Source organism: Symphalangus syndactylus, chromosome 6 (genome assembly GCF_028878055.3).
Source record: "Symphalangus syndactylus isolate Jambi chromosome 6, NHGRI_mSymSyn1-v2.1_pri, whole genome shotgun sequence".
Lineage (NCBI taxonomy): Eukaryota > Metazoa > Chordata > Mammalia > Primates > Hylobatidae > Symphalangus > Symphalangus syndactylus.
The window spans coordinates 46,437,034-46,458,456 of record NC_072428.2 but is presented as its reverse complement, the minus strand read 5'-3'; the positions used below and the strand labels follow the sequence as shown (position 1 = coordinate 46,458,456).

Sequence of the window (21,423 nt, the reverse complement as noted above, 5' to 3'; positions counted from 1 at the left end):
TTTCTGATCACATCAATTGTAAGATGCATTGCAATTTCAAAGATATTAGTTGTCGGCCGGGTGCAGTGGTTCACGTCTGTAATCCCAGCACTTAGGGAGACTGAGGCGGGCAGATCACCTGAGGTCAGGAGTTCGAGACCAGCCTGACTAACATGGTGAAACCCCATCTCTACTAAAAATACAAAAATTAGCTGGGTGTAGTGGCGGATGCCTGCAATCCCAGCTACTCGGGAGGCCGAGGCAGGAGAATCACTTGAACCTGGGAGGCGGAGGTTGCAGTGAGCCAAGATCGCGCCATTGCACTCCAGCCTGAGCGACAGAGCAAGACCCCATCTCAAAAAACAAAACAAAACCAAACAAAACCAAAACAAACAAACAAAAACAAAACAAACAAAAACAAAACAAACAAAAAAACAAAAAACAAAAAAACCCCAAAGATATTAGTTGTGAGTAAATGTGGAAGTTGAATACGAAATATAGTAAATTTAAATTAGATTTAAAAAACTCAGCAACCAGTGGAATAAGTTTCAATTGTTTTCCAACTAAAAGCTTAGTGATATGCTTATCGGTGCTCCTAAAATCATTCACTCATTTTATATAACTTACATATGCTTGTGTTCTAGTTTATTATTATTTTATTTCACATTTTTGAGACAGAGTCTTATTCTTTCACTCAGGGTGGAGTGCAGTGGTGCAATCGTGGCTCACTACAGCCTTTTTAGTTCATGGGCTCAAGCGATCCTCCCACCTCAGCCTCCTGAATAGCTGGGACTCAGGCGTGTGCCACCACGCCTGGCTAATTTTTGTATTTTTTTGTAGATACGGGGTTTTGCCATGTTGCCCAGGCTGGTGTTGAACTCCTGGGCACAAGCAATCCTCCCACCTTGGCCTTCCAAGTAGCTGGGACTACAGGCATGAGCCATTGCACCTGGCCCCTTCTTATGTTCTAACATACCCACCAGGTGGCTTGGGAGGACACAGGGTTTCAGAGGAGAAACAGTAAAAAGCCAATTGCCTTCAATTACACCAGTAGTGAGACTCCAAGGCAGGTGGAAGGCTGCCCTCAGTCAACCTAATGATCAAAACATTGGCTGACTTTCAAAAAGCACATGGTTGTACCTGGTGAATCACAGATTCTGAGTTTACTTCATTTCCAAAGGTGGAAGAATGCAGCCATCCCTAAATTGGATCTGATTTCTTAGTGGCCTGTTTCATTTTTTTTGAGCATCTATTATGAGGCAGAAGCTATGAGAAAGGTCAGCAAAATACAGCTCCTGACTTCAAGACCTCAGACATGGTACTCACAAGTATCCTCAGAATACGGGACAGCTGTACTTACTATTTCGCTAGCTTCCTAAAAACCTCTTTGCTTGAAAGCTCCTGAAGCAGCATTTGCGGTCATTAGTTTGCTGTCTTGTGTGTGTGTATGACTTGTAAGAGTGAGGATGGATATCTGATATCAGATGGCACAGAATCTCGTCTTGCCTCTGAAGCTGTTAAATGTATTTGGATGCTTCCCAGGAGAAAAAAAAAAGGTTGGTGTAACCTAGTTTCCATCTGTGAATACTCTGGTTTGCTGGAATGAAAATTGCCTAGGACCAAAGACTTTATTATATTAATTTCTATTAAAATCCAAGTACAGACCAGACATATTAAGATGTCAAATTCAATGTGGAGCCTCACACTACCAAGTATAGTTCTTGTTTAAGCTGTACATGTTGTATGCAGCAAAGTGGAAAAGTTTGTGTGTGAGACAAGACTTGATGAAAAGGCACCATTCCCAGATTTTACTTCCTTTATTTTTAGTACTGTCCTTATGTGAACGGGTGGTAATTGTGTTATAGAGAGATGCTTACCGGCCTGAGGGGAGTTCTGAGATTTGAAAAGACCAACGACTCCCTTCCCATGGAATCCTCCAGATCGGAGGAGCAGAGTACCACTTCTTGAGTTCTTCCAACATACAACAGGCAGGCGATTGTGTCGATAGCAGCGAGCTACTCTTGGTAAACTACTGTCCTGTACAGCTTGAGGTATGACTAAAAGGCCAGGATAGCTTCAGAGATAGAGAAGGGAGAAAAGAATGATTGGGGGAAGGAACACAGGGGAAGAAAAGGGGAAAGAAATGAGAGAAGAGGGAGAGAGAGAATATAAGAAATTGAATACTAGTATCATAGTATTTTTCTAAGATTCAGAAACATATTAGTTGAAGGGTAAGATATATTTCTTTTCTTTTTAATTTTATTTTTGTAGAGACAGGGTCTCACTTTGTTGTACAGGCTGGTCTCAAATTTTTGGGCTCAGGCGATCCTCCTTCCTCAGCCTCCCAAAGTGCTGGGATTATGGGTGTGAGCCATTGTGCCTGGCCAACATATTTCAAATATGGGACTTAGTTTCAACTCCTGAATTCTTCAGGGATTGAGAAGAAAATCCCTAGATGGTGAAACTAGCTAACTCATCCACTGATCTGTAGCCTTTTTTGAAAAGAGCCCCCTTCACTGATATTGCAGACTTCTGCTGAATAAACTTAGAAAATAAAAATATTATGTAGAATTCTTTAAAAGGCCTCTGTTGAACTATTTCCCTTGCCTTATACATTACTTTTCCACAACTTGAAATAAAGGTTGTGAGATTACCGGATTAATGTCAACTTTATGAGAATGACAAGTCAAATTGTAAACACTTCATAGATCACTGAGATGACATTAGAGAATGCAGCATGCCAATATTAGACTGCCTGAGATGGTGAAAGGCTTAAAAACCAAAACCAAATTATTTTTGGCATGAGAACAATATGTTTAAATGTCAAATGAGTTTAAATAGTTAATAACACTACATGTTGATACTTATTTTAAAAGATTAGCTTATAAAGTTACAGGATATGATGCTGGGAAAATAACACGTAAGAGTACATACAGATTAATAAATGCAAGAAGATAGGCAGGTTTCAGAGTCATTTCTTTTTTTTAGTTTAATTAGAAATATTACACTAAACAGATTTTATATTTATAAACTCCTAATCACTAATCCTATATTTTTTGGTGATTTTTTTTTTTTTTTGAGACGGAGTCTCGCTCTGTCGCCCAGGCTGGAGTGCAGTGGCGCGATCTCGGCTCACTGCAAGCTCCGCCTCCCAGGTTCACGCCATTCTCCTGCCTCAGCCTCCCAAGTAGCTAGGACTACAGGTGCCTGCCACCATGCCCAGCTAATTTTTTGTATTTTTAATAAAGACAGGGTTTCACCATGTTAGCCAGGATGGTCTCGATCTCCTGACCTCGTGATCTGCCCACCTCGGCCTCCCAAAGTGCTGGGATTACAGGCATGAGCCACCGTGCCCAGCCGGTGATTTTTAAATTTTAGTAAAATATACCTACCATAAAATTTACCATGCTATCCTGGTTTTTTTTTTTTTGAGACGGAGTTTCACTCTGTCGCCCAGGCTGGAGTGCAATGGCGCGATCTCGGCTCACTGCAACCTCTGCCTCTGGGGTTCAAGCAATTCTTCTGCCTCAGCCTCCTGAGTAGCTGGGATTACAGGCATGTGCCACCACGCCTGGCTAATTTTGTATTTTTAGCAGAGACAGGGTTTCTCCATGTTGGTCAGGCTGTCTCGAACTCTCAACCTCAGGTGATCTGCCTGCCTTGGCCTCCCAAAGTGCTGGGATTACAGGCGTGAGCCACTGCGCCCGGCCCATGGTATCCTTTTTTATTTATTTTATTTTTAATTTATTTTTTGAGACATAGTTTCGCTCTTGTTGCCTAGGCTGGAGTGCAATGGCGCGATCTTGGCTCACTGCAACCTTCGCCTCCTGGGTTCAAGCAATTGTCCTGCCTCAGGCCTCCTGAGTGGCTGGGATTACAGACATGCACCACCACACCCGGCTAATTTTGTATTTTTAGTAGAGATGGGGTTTCTCCATGTTGGTCAGGCTGGTCTCGGACTCCTGACCTTAGGTGATCCACCCGCCTTGGCCTCCCAAAGTGCTGGGATTCATGCTATCCTTTTTTATGTATACAAACCAGTGGCATTTAGTACATTCCCAATGTTGGGCAACTACCACCATTATCCATTTCCAGAACTTCTTATCCCTTATCTTGATAAGAACCAGTGCTGAGAGGAGGGAAAGGAAAGCTAGTTTATGGTCACATAAATCATAACCTTCAACTACTTTACTGAATGCCAAATTAACTTTCCATACTTAACCAATGATACCTTGGAAGCATTCTGAAAGCCTAGGGCTTTGGTGCTCTAGGAATCTGTGGCCTGAATTTTTGTAATACCACGAACTGATGAAAAGACCAAGCTATAGACATAATCACTCATGAAGACTGAAAAGGCAGTTCCATAATTAGGACCCTCTATCTCCACTTGAATATCAGTTTTTCCCAACTTGCTTCAAGATACAATGTGTATTAGATAGGGGAATAATGTTTAATGGCTCCAGGAGCTACTTCAGTAATTGGTAAAGAGCGAGCACACTCCTTCACTCCCTGCCCCCTGTAGTGAGCCATCTCCTTCCACTGTGAATGAGCACCACACACAGACCATCCTCTGTTACATACAAGATCCATGGCTCTCTCCTGCTTCCTGACATGGGCTTCAATGACAGCTGGATAGCCCCTAGTGCTGGGGCAAATTGTGTGAAGCCTAAAGACCAAGGGAAGCTACTCTCAGTACCAGTCTCATTTCGTAATGAAAGATATCAATTTCCCTGCCACCCATCCTAACCCACTACTCAGAGCCTTCAGCTCCGGGCTCCACAGTTAACTCTCAAGAAGTTGACTAGGCTTCAGAAGCTTTTGTGGAAACTTTTTAATTCAAGCATAATTCACATACAAATGCTCAAAACCTAGGTGATATCATTACCACCTAGGTCAAGAAATGGACCACTACAAGCATCCAAGATCTAGTATTTCCTCCCAGTCACTATTTCTTCCTCTTTCTTAAAGATTACCACTATCCTGCCTGGCATGGTGGCTTACACCTGTAATCCCAGCACTTTGGGAAGCCCAGCTGGGAGGATTGCTTGAGCCTAGGAGTTCGAGACCAGCCTGGGCAACATAGTGAGACCTCTTCTCTACAAAAATAAATAAAATAAAAAGAAAATTAGCCAGGTTTGGTGGCATGCGCCTAGTCCCAGCTACTCAGAAGGCTGAGGTGGAAGGATCACCTGAGTCAGGGAGGTGGAGGCTGCAATGAGTTGGAATCACATCACTGCACTCCAGCCTGGGAGACAGAGCAAGACCTTGTCTCAAAAAGAAAAAAAAAAAAAAAAAAAGATTATTACTATCCTGACTGTTAACTATGTGGATGAGTTTTGCTTCTTTTTGAATTCTAGATAAAGGGAATCAACAGAGTTTATTCTTTCATGTTTGGCTTCTTTTGCTCAATATTATGTTTATGAGATCCATCAGTGTTATTGTACTCATGTGTAGTATGTTCATTTTCATTACTGTATTTCACCGTGTGAGTATAATACCATTTATCTATTCTCTTGTTGATTTTGAGTAGTTTCTAGTTTTTTTAATTATTAGGAATGTTGCCATGAACATTCTTGTAGATGTCTTTTGGGAGCACATATGTATTTCTGTTAGAAATTCTACTCCACCTGCCGGGCACAGTGGCTCACGCTTGTAATCCCAGCACTTTGGGGGGCCGAGGCGGGAGGATCACGAGGTCAGGAGATCGAGACCACGGTAAAACCCCGTCTCTACTAAAAATACAAAAAATTAGCCGGGTGTGGTGGCGGGCTCCCGTAGTCCCAGCTACTAGGAGAGGCTGAGGCAGGAGAATGGCGTGAACCTGGGAGGCGGAGCTTGCAGTGAGCCGAGATTATGCCACTGCACTCCAGCCTGGGCGACAGAGCGAGACTCCGTCTCAAAAAAAAAAAAAAAAAAAAAAAAAAAGAAATTAAAGAAATTCTACTCCACCTAAGAGGAGAATTTCTAGGAATTAGGTTATGAATATATTCAGTGGATGTTTAAATGTTTAGACAGCATTAGACAACTTTCCAAAGTTATTTAACCAATTTATAGTCCTTTTTACTCTCTTGATATCTCCTGATGTACAGAAGTTCTAAATTCATCAATTTTTTACTTTATAGATAATGTTCTTCCCATCCCAAGAAATCTTTCCCTATACCTCAAGGTCATGAAGACATTCTCTTATCTTCTAGAAGCTTTATTGTTTTAAGCTTATTTGTTTTAACCTTAATAACAAACCTATTGTTTTATTGTTTTAACCTTTTACATATAGATCTATACGTCAATGGGAATAGGTCAAGATTAATTTTTCCCAGCATCCTTTATTGAAAAAACATCTTCTATCCACCGCTCTTAAGTGTCATTTTTATCTTAAATCAAGTATCCACATATGTTGGGGTGTTTCTGTTTAATATATTCCCTATTTTGCTCCACTGGTCCATTTGTCCATTCTTGTGTCAGTCCTATACTGTCTTAATTACTGTAGCTTTATAAAAAGTCTTGACATCCTATAGTATTATTCTGTAAGACTATCTTGGCTACTCTGTCTTCCACATTTTTATGTAACTCTTAGAATTACCTTTTCAGTTTCCATTAACATTTTGCTGAGATTGGGACTGAGTCTATAGAACAATTTCAGGAAATTCAGTTTTAGAATATTGAATATTCTAATCTAAGAACCTGAAATATCTACTTATTTAGCTCTTCAATGATCTTCAATATTGTTTTAAGTATTCCATGTAGAGGTCTTGCACTGGTTATTAGATTCATCCCTAAGTAATGTTTTTTAGTGCTACTGTGAATAGTAGGAATAGTACCAAAATAGCATCGCTTTTTGAAAATTTCATTTTGTAATAATGTTTTTAGTATATATATGACTAATTATTGTAAATGACCTTGTACTAGTGACCTTATCAGTGACCTTGTACTAAATCCACTTAATAATTTTAAAAGTTTATCGGCAGATTCCTACAGATTTTCTACATGTGCATTTTGGTCATCTCTGAGTAATGGCAGTTTTATTTCTTTCTTTTCAATCTTTATACCTTTTATTACTTTTCTAGTCTCTTTGCACTGCCTAAGACCTCTAGTACAACACTGAATAGAAATGGTGATAATGGGCATCCTTGTCCAGATTTCAGAGAAAAAGCTGTTAATATTTTATTTATTTCTAAGATAAGTAATTTCCTGTGTAGGATTTTTAAGACAGAAGATTAAGGAGCTACCCACTGTTCCACTGTAGACTCCTCTGAGGCCTTCAGGGCGCTACTCATAGGGAGTTCATTCTTACTCTATTTTGCTGAGAGCTTTTTTCTAAAAATCACAAATGTGACAAAAAATACAGAATTTACATAAGTTTACATAAATAAAACTCATAAGTGTACTTTGCATTTGCAAAATGCTTATCTTTATATAATAAACTTGTTTTTAATTCCGTTAATGTGGTAAATTACACTGACTGATTTTCAGATGTCAAACCAGTACTCTATTCCTATAATAAACTCCACTTGGTCTTAATGAATTGCTGTGTGTAAAAATAAACCTTTTGTCATTATCAACCATCCTTTCTTATTGCTTTTAAAGTCTACTTTGATATTCATATAGTGACAACAACTTTTTTTAAAGGTAGTTTTGCGTGGTATATTTTTTCTATGCTTTTACTTTCTATCTTTTTATATACTTGTGTATTAGATTTGTCCCTTAAAAGCAGCAGAAAGCTTTTTGGAGACGGAGTGTTGCTCTGTCACCAGGCTGGAGTGCAGTGGCATGATCTCAGCTCACTGTAACCTCCGCCTCCAGGGTTCAAGTGATTCTCCTGCCTGAGCCTCCCGAGTAGCTGGGACTACAGGCACATGCCACCATGCCCAGCTAATTTTTGTATTTCTAGTAGACACAGGGTTTCACCATGTTGGCCAGGATGGTCTCCATCTCTTGACCTCGTGATCTGCCCGCCTCGGCCTCCCAAAGTGCTGGAATTACAGGCGTGAGCCACTGTGCCCAGCCACTTTTTTTTTTTTTTTTAAAGCAAACCCTGATCTCTTTCTTGAATTGGAACATTTAGTCAATTAATAATTAATGCAATTATGGATATATTTAAATTTAAATCTACCATCTTACTACTTGTTATTTATTCCATTTGTTCTGTCCCTTTTTCCTTTCTTGCCTTCTTTTGGATTATTTTTTATTATTCCATTTCCTTCCTGCTAATAACTTAATGGATATATATTACTTTCTACCATCATAAATGCTTTATAACCAGTGTTCTAATAAGTCATCTATTAAAATTTTATTTTACTTCTAACAGATTGGAATGATAAATGAGTCTGTTTTCTCAATGGCTGGCATAATTTTGATAGCAAACTTTCCAAACAGCAGGACATCACACCCCGACAACATGACTCATCTTCAGAGAAAATTTAGTTAGAATGACAGAGAATTCCAGAAAAATTACTGCATACTCAGAGTGCCAATTTTTCAGAACTTCACGCAAAATGTTTATTTGGCCACAATCTCAAAACTATATTCCCAACTTGTTTCTCAAGTTTCATATTAATATTTGTAAACTTAAATTGTCATTTAAAATGACATATCTATCTTTAAGAGCAACAGGGTTGAAACTAGCAGTAACATTAAGATAACTTTCTAAAATATGTACAAAGCTTACAATTTACAAAGTGCTTTCAGAGCTGTTTAAGCAGGAATTTATAAATGCAAAGAAAAAACTTACCTAGAGATGAAAATGACTAAATTTGTGAATGGTGAAAATGTAATTTTAGAAAATATATATTTACATATAGTAAAGCATGGAATAAGGCTCAACATATTTGAAAAACAGTGAGAGATGACGAACAGAAAAAAGAAAATGCCTCTTTATTTACATCCTTTAAGTAATATTCCCTTGAAAACATTCCAATTAGACCGCATAAGAAAGCCTTGCCTACACCTGGGTCAGCAAATTATAGCCTGTGGACCAAAACTGGCCATGCCCACTCATTTCCTTACTGTCTGTGGCTGCTTTTGTGGCACAGTTGAATAGTTGCAACAAGAGACTCTATGGCTCATAAACTGAAAATATTTACCAACTGACCCTTTATAGAAAGAGTTTGTGGCTCCCCAGCCTACAAAAGACCTTCATGTCTTCTATTGGTCTGGGAAAATCCTGTTCTTCAAGTTATCTTTAGTCATGCTAGAAAAGAAGCAAACTGGGAAGAGAAAGACAAGAGAAATTCATAGGGGGTGAGTACTTTATCTTTCACCTTCTCACCTACTAGAGGTACTTTGAGTAAGGTAATTGTTCCGAGAATGCCAATGAGATGCTTGCTCATATCCTGGAGACCTTGTTCTTATTTTCAGGCATTTTTATCTATCTCAGGGCTATGGATGCAAATGGCCTATTAAAGATTCAAATAAGAAGAAAGGAAAGAAGACCTCTTTTTGGAGCCCACTGACACACTTACCTCCGGCAGAGTGAATACATCCTGTTGGAGGCAGTAATTCGAAAATACTCGGGTCTTGAACGGGAAGAGCTGCCACTTATGGTTCCTAAACCTAAACGCTGATAGTCTCTGAAACAAGCTTTTTCCACCAACTGTTCCATTGTAGACTTCTCGGAGGCCTTCAGGGTGGTACTTGTGGGGAGCTCACTCTCATCTGAAACTGTGATGGTAGAGACAGATATTGAAGAAATGATTAGCTCAAAGCAACTGAGGCCTTCAGGGTAGTACCTGTGGGGAGCTCACTCTCATCTGAAACTGGGATGGTAGAGACAGATATTGAAGAAATGATTAGCTCAAAGCACAGGATTAAAAACTTCCTTTTGGGCTGGGTGTGGTGGCTCACGCCTGTAATCCCAGCACTAGGAGGCTGAGGTGGGCAGATCACAAGGTCAGGAGTTCGAGAGCAGCCTGACCAACATGGTGAAATCTCATCTCTACTAAAAATACAAAAAATTAGCCAGGCATGGCGACAGGCACCTGTAATCCCAGCTACTCGGGAGGCTGAGGCAGGAGAATCACTTGAACCCGGGAGGCGGAGGTGGCAGTGAGCTGAGACCGTGCCACTGCACTCCAGCCTGGGCAACCGAGTGAGACTGTCTCAAAACCACCCCCTACCCCGCAAAAAAAACCCCGCTTCCTTTTGAAGAAGACTCTTACACCAAGACAGGTTTATATTAGGATGACAAATATTATGTATATCACAAATTAAATCATGTAACTTCTGTGAGGAATCACACTTAAATAAACATAAAAGTGTAATGAATAGTCAGTGATTCAACTAAAAAATGTCAGGAAAATAATACCATTTAAATAATTTCTAAAAACAATATAATTTTGAATTCATTACCTACACTGTTCTGTTTTATGAAGGCTTGCTTATTGTCAAATTGCAGTGATTTCTATTTAGGACTCTATAAAAACACCCAAAGCTTGTCAGAGGCTAACCCATCAGTAAAATTTATCTTTCATAAAATCACTATACAAACTCATCATCCAGATTTCAGTTTACTTTTCAGACTATAAACTTTTATTGGAAATTTCTGGATTAACTAGAAGTTCACTAGAGGGAAAAATAACTTTATTTCCTCAGAGAGGTATAAAGAAGTTACACTTTTTTCCTGGAAATATTTTTGTTAGAGGATGTGGTGTACGTGGGAAACCCCCTCACAGTTTTACAATCACAGGTTACAGAATCCTTTATGATTTTAGATGTGGAAGAATTTACTCAATAATCAAATATTTTAGGGAGGCTTTTTTTAATAAAGGACATTCCTAATTGGTACTGCATGTTCTAACTGAAAAAAAAAAAAGCCATGTTAAAAACTGTCCTAATTTACTTCCCTATTTATTTTGAAAATAAGAGACATCAAATCAAGCTTTCAAAGTTTTTGAAAATGTACTCAAAGTACTAATGTGCAGGCAAAGATATGGCCCTCTTTCATGAAATATATTTTAAAAAAGCAGAACAGTTAAGTGTTTCAATTTGTGAACTTCAATTCGTGTTTCAATTTGTGAACTTTACAATGCAATATAATCAGGTATCAATTCTGTGTTGGCCTTTTATTTTCAGAGGAGCAAAGAACATTATATAATTTGGTCTTTTAGTAGAATAATTATCATAGAATAATAAGTTTTGTTCCATGAAATATAAAAAAAATTGAGATAGAAGAGTCAATAGTGATGGGTAGCAATAATATTTTTATGGCTTGACATATGACTGTGAAAAGATCAGGGTTCCAACAAACGGTTATTTCAGTGATATAATGGTGGGTATTTTCACTGCCCCAGAGGCAAGCTTGCATGTACACATTCTCACCCAGGGCATGCATACATACATACAAAACCACATAGGTTCTTCTTTTTTTTTTTTTTTTGAGGCAGAGTCTCGCTCTGTCCGACCCAGGCTGGAGTGCAGTGGTGCGATCTCGCCTCACTGCAACCTTCTCCTCCCAAGTTCAAGCAATTCTCATGCCTCAGCCTCCTGAGCAGTTGGGACTACAGGTGCATGCCACCATGCCTGGCTAAAATTTTGTATTTTCAGTGGAGACAGGGTTTTGCCATGTTGGCCAGGCTGGTCTCGAAATCCTGGCCTCAAGTGATCCGCCTGCCTCAGCCTCCCAAAGTGCTGGGATTACAGGCATGAGCCACTGTGCCCAGCCCACATAGTTCTTTATCCCAGCAACTGAAAATGGAGACCTGTTAGCCAGTGCTTTCTCTAAAGATGAGGTTTCTTTTTTAAAATGTTTTTGTTGTTAGTAGTAGTTTTTGCAAAACCACCAGTGACTGATTCTAAGATCCTGAGGGGAAAAAAAGGGTGTAATGGCATTCTGCCTCCCATTATATCAGCTTCTCTGTAGTGCTGATTCCATAGCATATTTGATACTGGGTTAAGAATGGGAAACAGTCACTCAGACATTTTGCTACTAGCTTTCTGCCTCTATTTTTCCCACTGAGAGGTATTGTAGCTGTTCTTTCAAATATTTAGCAAGTATTTTTTCTTATGACCTAAGTATTCCTTCATCTTAGGTCCCCCATTTTGATTAAGGGCACCAACAATGTTCTTACCAAAAACTGAAATCTTCAATTTGAAATGTTCAATGTCCTTACCTTAAATTCTTATTCTAGAAGGATAAGATACAGGGGACTACTCTATACCTAAATTTCCCATGCAGTGGGGTTTCCTTCTTTCTTCTTTTAATGAGACCCACATAAAAATGACCAATTAGCTGTATGAATTTAGTAAAGAAGAAGTATAATTTAACAAAATATTACCTGAACAATGGAATATCAGGAAAATAGTTTTTCCCCCAGTTCTAAGAAGCTGGTAAGTGCTTCCATCTTCTCATGAGATCTAGGTTTTTGTGGATCAAGATTTAAGTGCAACTACACCTTAGTCTCTTATTCACATAAGAAATAAAGCTGAATAATGAAGGAAATTCAAGTTCTCACATACCAGATACATCATCATCTTCATTCCATCCAGGACGATTTACTCTTTCTTCCACAATTGTCCCTGTCTTCTTCTTCAGTAAATATTGCCGCCCAATTGTCATTTTCCCTGCCCTTTTGGCACCTTTCACAATTGTTTTTGAGAAGGTACTACATGTCATAAAACCAAAGAGAACGTCAACTTAATATAAAAGCACTACTTGTATTGTTGACACCTACTTAGCTCAAATTGTTTCTTCTCCTTTCCCATAGCCACTACTGGTCCAGACTTTTGTTAAGCCTCTCCTTCTTTAGGTTACTTTTAATATGGCAGTAGACTAATTTCCCATAAAACACCACTGTTATCAGGATACTGTCTTAGGAAAAACGTGCAGGAAAGCGTAAAGTGAGACATGAACTACTTACCACCCCAATCTAAACTCCTTGGTTTAGCTTCTCGGGGAGGACTGCCCTGAACCCACTCTGGTTATCCTCATGCCACTGTCCCTACCACAGTTCCCACAAAGCATGCTTGCTGGAGTCCTCCTACATGGAAAGCCAGCCTGCCCACTTCTCTACTTACTCAAACTCTCTTTCTACCAACTCATAAGCCTTTCTTTGAGATCATATGACCTTCACAGTTGGCAACACATTTGCTTATTTCTTAACTGTTTTAAGTGTGTATATGTGATGTCCTGACTCTAATTAGCTGTAAACCTTAAGAAGCATAGAAAAATAATATAATTCCCCTTTTTTGAAAGGAGAAAAATAAGAAATCAGAAACTTGAGTATCCTTTTGAGAATCAGCTTTAATTAAAGGGAAACTAAGATGTAAATCATTTGGACCTAAAAGTACTTTATTTATTCAAACAATTTACCCCTTCTTGTTGATAGAAAATCTAGGCAATCCAGAGAATTAAACAGAGAACCTATTTCCTGACTAATCAGATGGAGGTGAAGACTCTGAAGACTGTTCTTGATTATATTCTTCTCTATCACAAAGAATTCTTCTGGTGTTTTCCTGCCATTCAGTAAAAAGTGATAAGGCTTCTTTTATTGTCAAATAGTTTCACCAGACTCCGTCTTTAGTTATTTGCAATGTAAACCTGAAGGTTATGAAACAAGTTTGAGATAACAGCTGGGAATCATAAAATACTGATATTTCCTAAATTAAACTTATTGTAAATCACTTGTGTAACTTTTATTTTTATTTTTAAATTTTTATTAGTGGGCTTTCCGGCAAAAACTGGAAAGTCTGCTAGACAAATTCTAAAAGAGCTGTAACACTAGGTGTAGTCAATGGGATTTTTGAAATTTTTTCCCAGCTAAAGCTATATCTTTTGTTTCATATACCCAGGCAACTCTTAAAATTTTTAAATTGCTATATCTCTGTTGCAGCTGATACAACAGGCTTGATACAGGTACATATTTCTGAAACTAATATACATGTTTCTGATAGTTTCTAAATGTAAAATACCACACAAAGCTTTGTCTCTTCCATTGAAGGCTGAGATAACAAACATCATAGGCTCCTCTCTGACCCTATGGTGCTAAGACAAGATGCTTGGCCCACTGCTGTAAATCCCTAGGAACTTGCTCATGCTTCAGCATACCATACCCGGATACTCCTGGTCTCCTTTGCTTACCAGGTAATACAGGTGGCTAGTTGTGCAACTGAGAAATAATATACTGTCTGGAACCTCAAATCTTCTATAATCCCCAATCTACCCTTTTTTCAGGCAAAGGAAGGGCCTCTTTTCCAAAGTCTGCAAAGCTCTCCCTAGTATTGTAATTTGTATTGACAGATGCCGAATTCTACATGGTTAACAGTGAATGAAATTTTAGCCCTTATATTTTATCACTGATGGAAGATAACTTAAAACAATTGTTATTTTGTAATAACTGAAGTTTAAAACTTTCAACATAAATTTCTAAAAACTTTCTAGAAAATAAGGGTTCATACTAAAGAAATATGACAACTAAATGCAATGCCTGATCCTGGATTAGATCCCGGACCACGAATAAAAAAGTTTAGGTACTAAACTAAAAAAGGATCATTAACACAATGTGAATATAGACTCTGGGTTAGATAAAAGTTTTATATTAATTAAATTTTCTGGTTTTGATTACTGCGCTTATATAAAATAATGCTGGGCAAAGGGAGGGATAGCATTAGGACAAATACCTAATGCATGCAGGGTTTAAAACCTAGATGATGGGTTGATGGGTGCAGCAAACCACCATGGCACATGTATACCTATGTAACAAACCTGCACGTTCTGCACATGTATTACAGAACTTAAAATAAAATAAATTTAAAAAATAAAATAAAAAAACATAAAAAGATAATGTCTTTGTTCTTAGGAAACGGATTGTGATGTATTTAAGGATAAAGGGACATCTTACATCTAACTCGAATGGCTCAAAAAAAAAAAATATGTGTATATATGAGAGAGAGAGAATGATAAACAAATGGACCAAAGTAGAAACTTGATGAATATGGGTAAAATACATACAGAAATTCTTTGTACTACTGTTATGAATTTTCTGTAAGTTTGAAATGTTCAAAAGAGTTATGAAAAACAGAAAATAAAGCCTCCTGTTCCTAGATAAAAGCAAATCTGTCCACTGGGCCTGGATATTAATAAAAGCTGAAGGGATTGGTCAAAAGCATTTAGAAAGTCATCAATATGGAAAAAAGAGAAAATAGAATTTCACATTCTAAAAATGCATTGTGAGCAATGGACATGACAGTCAAAGCCTCTGGTAGCTTTTAGTTTTTGAAACTTGCTACATTTATCAATGCTGCTGTTCCATAACTTTATGATCTTGGCCCCATGGGCTTGACAGAAACAGAACAGTGAATGAAAAGAGCAATCGCTTACACCTGGACACAAAGGATAGGTCGCTCCTTTTGCAATCAGTTATGGGAGGGCTGAAATTAACAGACTTGTCTTTCTTCTTACCGAAAAGAAGTGTTCTTTTCCTTCTGTTTTGGTAAAATTATTTGTGGGGTAGTTTGTCCAGTAGCAAAAGCAAAGGTACTGAAAATGGACTGAGGATAACGGAACTTCATCAGCTGTTTCTTAAAGATCTCTACTACTTCTGGACTGACTTCTTCATCAAATGCTACCTTAATCAACTAGAAGCAAAAGAGATTAAACACAAAAGAAGTATTAAGGATTTCCAGGCAACTTTCCCCCAAACAACAGAATATAATAACACAAAATGGCAAGACTAGAGGTTGAAGGGACTTTGGATAACATGCAATACAATTTTTAAATTTTTAAAAATAAAAAAAGGCTCAAAAAGGTTTAATTGCCATAAATGGCTAGTTGGCAAGGTAAATCATGTATCTTCAAGTCAGTTTCTTTAAGATTATTTCTTCTACAATGGGATAGGGAATTGTACTAGCAAACATGCCCTTCTCATTTCTCAACTGGTTGGTTCCAGATACAGAATTTGGCCTAATAAGGTCTCTTCCTACCCAGATACAACAAATGTAGGAAGAAAAAAAATCCATTTGACGAGAATCCTAATCAGTACAGCTAGGCAATATTCGAGTGTGGAGTCCTTTGGTAGTTGGAACAGTGAGGAAATCCTTAGGCAGCCAATGCTTTCAGATGATGAGAGAAGGTCTGGAGCCTAAAGATCAGCAGCCTTACATTTCACACAATTAGCACAGAAGCCAATAGGGGAGATCCTTGACTAGAAGGAATGAGGCAAGAACTGGCATTCTTAGAAATCTGAGAAGTGATGAAGAATAAGAAAAGCAAAATATTGCAAACTGAGAATTTAAAAACAGGAAAAACTAAGAAAAGGTCACTTCTTCCAGGGTCTGGTTTGCATCAGTAACTCTACAAAGTTCTGATACAGTCATAAACCCCTCGAAAACCTCTTGCTTTATCAGGGGTATGCAACTAGTACCAATAGAACTTCAGCCCTAGCTATACTGTTTACCTTTCCATAGAACAGCCACAGGGCTTTTCCTTCAAAACAGATGCCAAGCTAATTGCTTTTTATCTAAAGGCTTCATCAAACAGGTATTGAGGTATAACTTGGCAGAGAATAAGAGCCAGTTGTGCGTGTCTAGGTTTCTAGGATCACTCACTGCTGAGTATCTGCTGGTGCTCTGAGTTGGCTAAGGGGCTCCAGGGATTAAATCCAAGACTATTCATGAGTTTACTCAGTTGATGATTACCCTCTCAGACCCTATCATCTTCCCCATTCTCACCCTCTTAACTTCTGAGCACATGACCACAGAAAATGGCCACAATCTCATCTGACTTTTGAAAATTTCTGAATAGTAAAACAATGGCTTCCTTTTTTAATACCTGAAAAGATGCTGATGTGATCTGCAGTCCTTCTTGCATGTTCTGCTGTAGCTGGTTCTGCATTGTAATCTTCTTCTCCTTGGTGATGGAGGCAATGGGAAAGCTCCGCACAACTGTCTGCTCACCCACTGTAAATAGACAGGACACAGCTTTGGCGACAACACTTTATAGCTCACTTTTAGAGTGTCTACTGCTCACTTCATCAGTCTCTGCTGGAGAAATGTATTTGAAGAGGACACTGCCCAGGGGTGCAGTGAAAGTGTCCTTCACTCCAGCAAAGGATTATGTCTCAGGAGTGGCAAGTGACTTACATTTCACACAACTAGCATAGGAGGCAATAGAAGGGATCCTTGACTAGGAGGAATGAGGCAAGAGCTGGAATTCTTGGAAATCTGAGAAGTTAGAGACAAGTGACTTGCCACTCCTGAGACAGAGTTCTTTCCTGGAGTGAAGAAACTGTCACAGCCTGACTGCCTTCATTCTTTCTATCTCCCCAACCTACTGTGTGCCACATAAGATCACCTGGTTTAAGGCAATTTTATAGGAAGGGAGGTTTTATTAAAAAAAAAAAAGCACTCCTCAAGTATTGAAAAGACATCCAAGATACTTAATGTAAGGATAAAGCAAAAGAGAACAGGTTTTAAAAGTTTGTTTCCATATATGTAAAAGGTGTTATACTATATATATGTGCCTTTGGAAAACAAGCCTGGACTTAGGCGCATGATTTTTGGGAGTTTATTAAAGCAAACATGGGAAAATATAATTATTTATCAAGTACCTGAGGTTACGAAGATGAGAGTCTAGAAAAAAAGTAGCACACTCAAGACCTCCCTTGAAGAGCTTCCAATTTCCCGTGGGAGGAGAGTCACATGCAGAATATAATAATATGTGGTTAGCTCCTACGTTTGAGGAAACAGTCTACAGGGATTTAAATATTTCAGAGAAGGATCTCTGCTTGCTAGCTGGATAGAAAATGATTTTTGGGAGAAGTGAGAGAGAAGACGAGCTTTAAAGGAAGTGTAGAATCTGGATTTGCAGAAGGGAAAGGAAGAGCATTTTAGGCAGTGGTCGAGGAACATAACAGGAGTGGCAATGAACAAGGCCTCCCAGCTAGTAAGCCAGGGTGGGGAGGGGGTGGGGAGATGTGAACTAGGTTCATCTTATTTAACAGCCCATACATTTCTTCATTTATTATAATCAGAATCCTAATTCCCTGGATCTATCAATCTGTAATCTAGAAAAATTCTGACTATCTTTTTACATCAAGCTCATATCTAGAGGCTAAGCAAAGTCAGGATGTACATAGGATTTAAGTTCTAGGATGTATTTAACACCTACATTTATATAACATGCAAAATTATAATATTTCTATGTGTCATCAAAGGATAAATTTTAAATTAGAAATTTAAAAGAAAATAAAAAGATTTTCTTTGATAAAAATAATTTTCCTAAGTGAAATTAATCCAAAATTTGAAAGGAAAAGGCAGGGAATATGAGATTTCACACTAAGCATGACTTTAAAATAAATAAACTACAGCAATTTAAATGACCACGTAAGTAAGGAAAAGGCAGAGAATATGAGATTTCACACTAAGCATACTTCAAAATAAATAAATTACAGCAATTTAAATGACCACATAAGTATCATGTTTACGTGTCCAAAATGTGTGTTTATGGCCATTAACCTCACAAAAGTCCTACTATAAAAAATTGTAAGTACTGTACAATTTCTTTTAAAAGTACGTTTACTTTCAAATACAATTTGTGTATAGCAGTATGAAGGAGCAGGCTAAGACATTTTTTTCTCCTTTTCACTTTTTCAAAATAAGCAGAACTATTCTTACAAATTCATCTTTCCTTATTTAATTTTATGAACTTGCTGCGCATTATATGGTAAGCAGTCTTTTATGACTGATGTACTAAGCCATCTTGATTCTATTCAACCTAGAAATAATGCAACTGTTAAGATTTAAAAGAGAATACATTTTATATATCTGAATTCACTTGTCCAACAAATGAGTAGCACACAGTGCATACTCATCAAATGCTACTGAATACATAATTTCAAAGGAGAAAGGCACTTTAGTGACCATTTAGCCCAGTGGTTCTCAATCACAATCACTTGTGGGGCTAAAGAAATACACAGACGCCTGGGTCTCCCTATTTCTACTGCTTCAGATTCTACTTCAATTGTTTGAGGGTTGGGCCCAGAAACTGGTATTTTTTTTAAAGATTCCCAGATAATTCAAATATACAGCCAACGTTAAGAACCACTGAATTATCACCAATGAAAGCCCAATCTCCCAATTTTATAAAAGAGGAAAATAAAGTCCAGAAAGGTTAAGTGACTTAAGTCACTGAGCTTTGACTTGGAGTCCTATTGTTATGCCCAAAGTCTTAATTATGTGCTTTTCCTATCAACAAGAGCATTTTACATACAGACTATAGTGAATTTAAGAAGATAGTGTAGCATGAACCCGGGAGGCGGAGCTTGAAGTGAGCCGAGATTGTGCCACTGCACTCCAGCCTGGGCGACAAAGCAAGACTCCGTCTCAAAAAAAAAAAAAAAAAAAAAAGAAGATAGTGTAGATTACTTCTGGTAGGGCATGCTATTCCTTTCTAATATAGAAGGCTGTACTGAATGGTAGAAAACAGAAATAGAAGTTATGGTAGTTTGACAAGTAGAAGAGAAGTTGTCTGCTAAAAGGGAAGTGGGGTTAACTGGAACGGAGTAAGAGGGAAGTGGGGTTAACTGGAATGGAGTAAGAGGGAAGTGGGATTAGTTGGTGCTGGACAACCTTGTGATGGTTAGCATATCCTTCCACAAAAAGGTTCAAGTATCTGCAAGACCTCAGTTTTACAGTTAACTGTAGGACTCAGAAAGTGTGGACAAACCAGCAAGGGGTATATTCAGCAGTTAGAGTGAATATCTCTAGGGTATAATACTCTGCCTCATGAAATTATGATCATTTCAGCAAATGAACCCTTGATTTATTGTTTAGAAGATAACCCTTTGTTCTTCAAGTAAAAAACTATGACCCAAATTATCATTAGCTCTGTCAGACTAAAGTATTTCACCAAAATACCTGTGTGGCAAAAAGCTTACTTTGGATTTAAAATGATCTGCAGATCACTGTGCACAGATGGGATCGAGACCTCATGTACCACACAGATATTCATGTTCTGATGGCATATCGAGTCATACCTAACTGATCATGGGGTGTTCCTCTGAAGAGAATTCTGTATGTGGTGAGGAACAAGGCTCCTTCTGCTGGCAGGAGCTGAGGGCCTCCAAGAAGACCTCCTGTAGCTTCTTCTCTTCCATCAGGATCCAGCAAGACTCGAAGACCCTCACAGACAATTTCTTCTCCTGGCAGCAGAGCAGGTCTAAGAATCTTGGGCTTACAACAGAAAAAGATTGACTGATTGATTGACTGATTGACGAATTGATTGATTTTTGGAGACAGGGTCTTGCTCTGTTGCCCAGCCTAGAATACAGTAGTGCAATCATAGCTCACTGCAGCATCAAATTCCTGGGCTCAAAAGATCCTCTGACCTCAGCCTCCTGCGTAGCTGAGACTACAGGCATGCACCACTATGCCTGGCTGATTTTTAAATTTTTTTTGTACAGATAGGATCTTGCTACATTGCCCAGGCTGGTCTCAAACTCCTGGCCTCAAGCAATCCACCTGCCCCAGCTTCCCAAAGTGCTAGGATTATAGGCATGAGCCACCATACCCGGCTGGAGAAAGTATTTTAAACACAATTTTTGTGGAGTTTCTAATACTTAGACCATGGTTATCTTTTCAGTTACAGACCTAAAAAACTTAAGCCAGACTTCCCAGATAGTCACATGAGAAAGCTGATTTGATAAGAGGCAGAAATGAAGTTTATACATCCAAATGTGGGAGGATTCTTTGCAGAATTGTGTAAAAGTAAAATCATTGAGAAATAACTCAAATATCTGAAATATTCATTCAATGAAACATTTTGTAACCTTTACAAAATGACATAGATCTATATGTGTCAACATGGAAAAATATCCAGAAGGCCGGGTGAAGTGGCTCACGCCTGTAATCCCAGCACTTTGGGAGGCTGAGGCAGGTGGATCACCTGAGGTCAGGATTTCGAGACCAGCCTGGCCAACATCACCCTGCCTCTACTAAAAATACAAAAATTAGCTGGGCGTGGTGGCAGGCACCTGTAATCCCAGCTACTCAGAAGGTGGAGGCAGGAGAATCGCTTGAACCTGGGAGGGGGAGGTTGCAGTGAGCCGAGATCGTGCCACTGCACTCCAGCCTGAGCAACGGAGCAAGACTCCATCTCAAAAAAAAAAAAATCCAGAATACATAGATTAGTTTAAAAAGCAAGTTAGAAACCAGTATGTACATTATAATCCCATTTTTGGAAAAAGAAAAGGAATTGTAAGACTGTGAACCAAACTGTTAAAGGCAATGGTATCACCGTTAAGGGTGGAGGTGGAGGTAGTATAGGGAGGACTGCAGGGGACTTTCACTTTACAATGTATGTTTCTTTTATGCTCAAATTTATACAAAGAACATTCTTACTTTGGAAATTATTTGGACATTATTACTTTTGTTTTTCAAAAAAAACAAAAAATACGGACAAGCTTTTAACAAGACCTGTCCTTCTTGGCCACGTAACGAACATTTACACAACTCAGG

The 21,423-nt window shown here is 38.5% G+C and overlaps 1 protein-coding gene and 1 non-coding gene across 7 annotated transcripts in view; both read right to left on the bottom strand.

The window, feature by feature from the left end:
- SBF2 (SET binding factor 2) overlaps positions 1–21,423 on the bottom strand; it is a 546,228-nt gene that overhangs the window by 52,182 nt on the left and 472,623 nt on the right. For all 6 annotated transcript variants that reach the window (XM_055282428.2, XM_055282429.2, XM_055282430.2 and 3 more), the window contains 6 exons: positions 19,944–20,139; positions 16,739–16,866; positions 15,371–15,546; positions 12,430–12,575; positions 9,438–9,636; positions 1,857–2,053 (listed from right to left, as the gene is read on the bottom strand). In XM_055282428.2, the coding sequence (XP_055138403.1) occupies positions 1,857–2,053; positions 9,438–9,636; positions 12,430–12,575; positions 15,371–15,546; positions 16,739–16,866; positions 19,944–20,139 (1,042 nt within the window). The remainder of the gene's footprint in view (positions 1–1,856; positions 2,054–9,437; positions 9,637–12,429; positions 12,576–15,370; positions 15,547–16,738; positions 16,867–19,943; positions 20,140–21,423) is intronic.
- Positions 13,632–13,693, bottom strand: LOC129485539 (U7 small nuclear RNA). The gene has a single exon (XR_008658683.1). It is a non-coding gene; the product is annotated as a U7 small nuclear RNA (small nuclear RNA).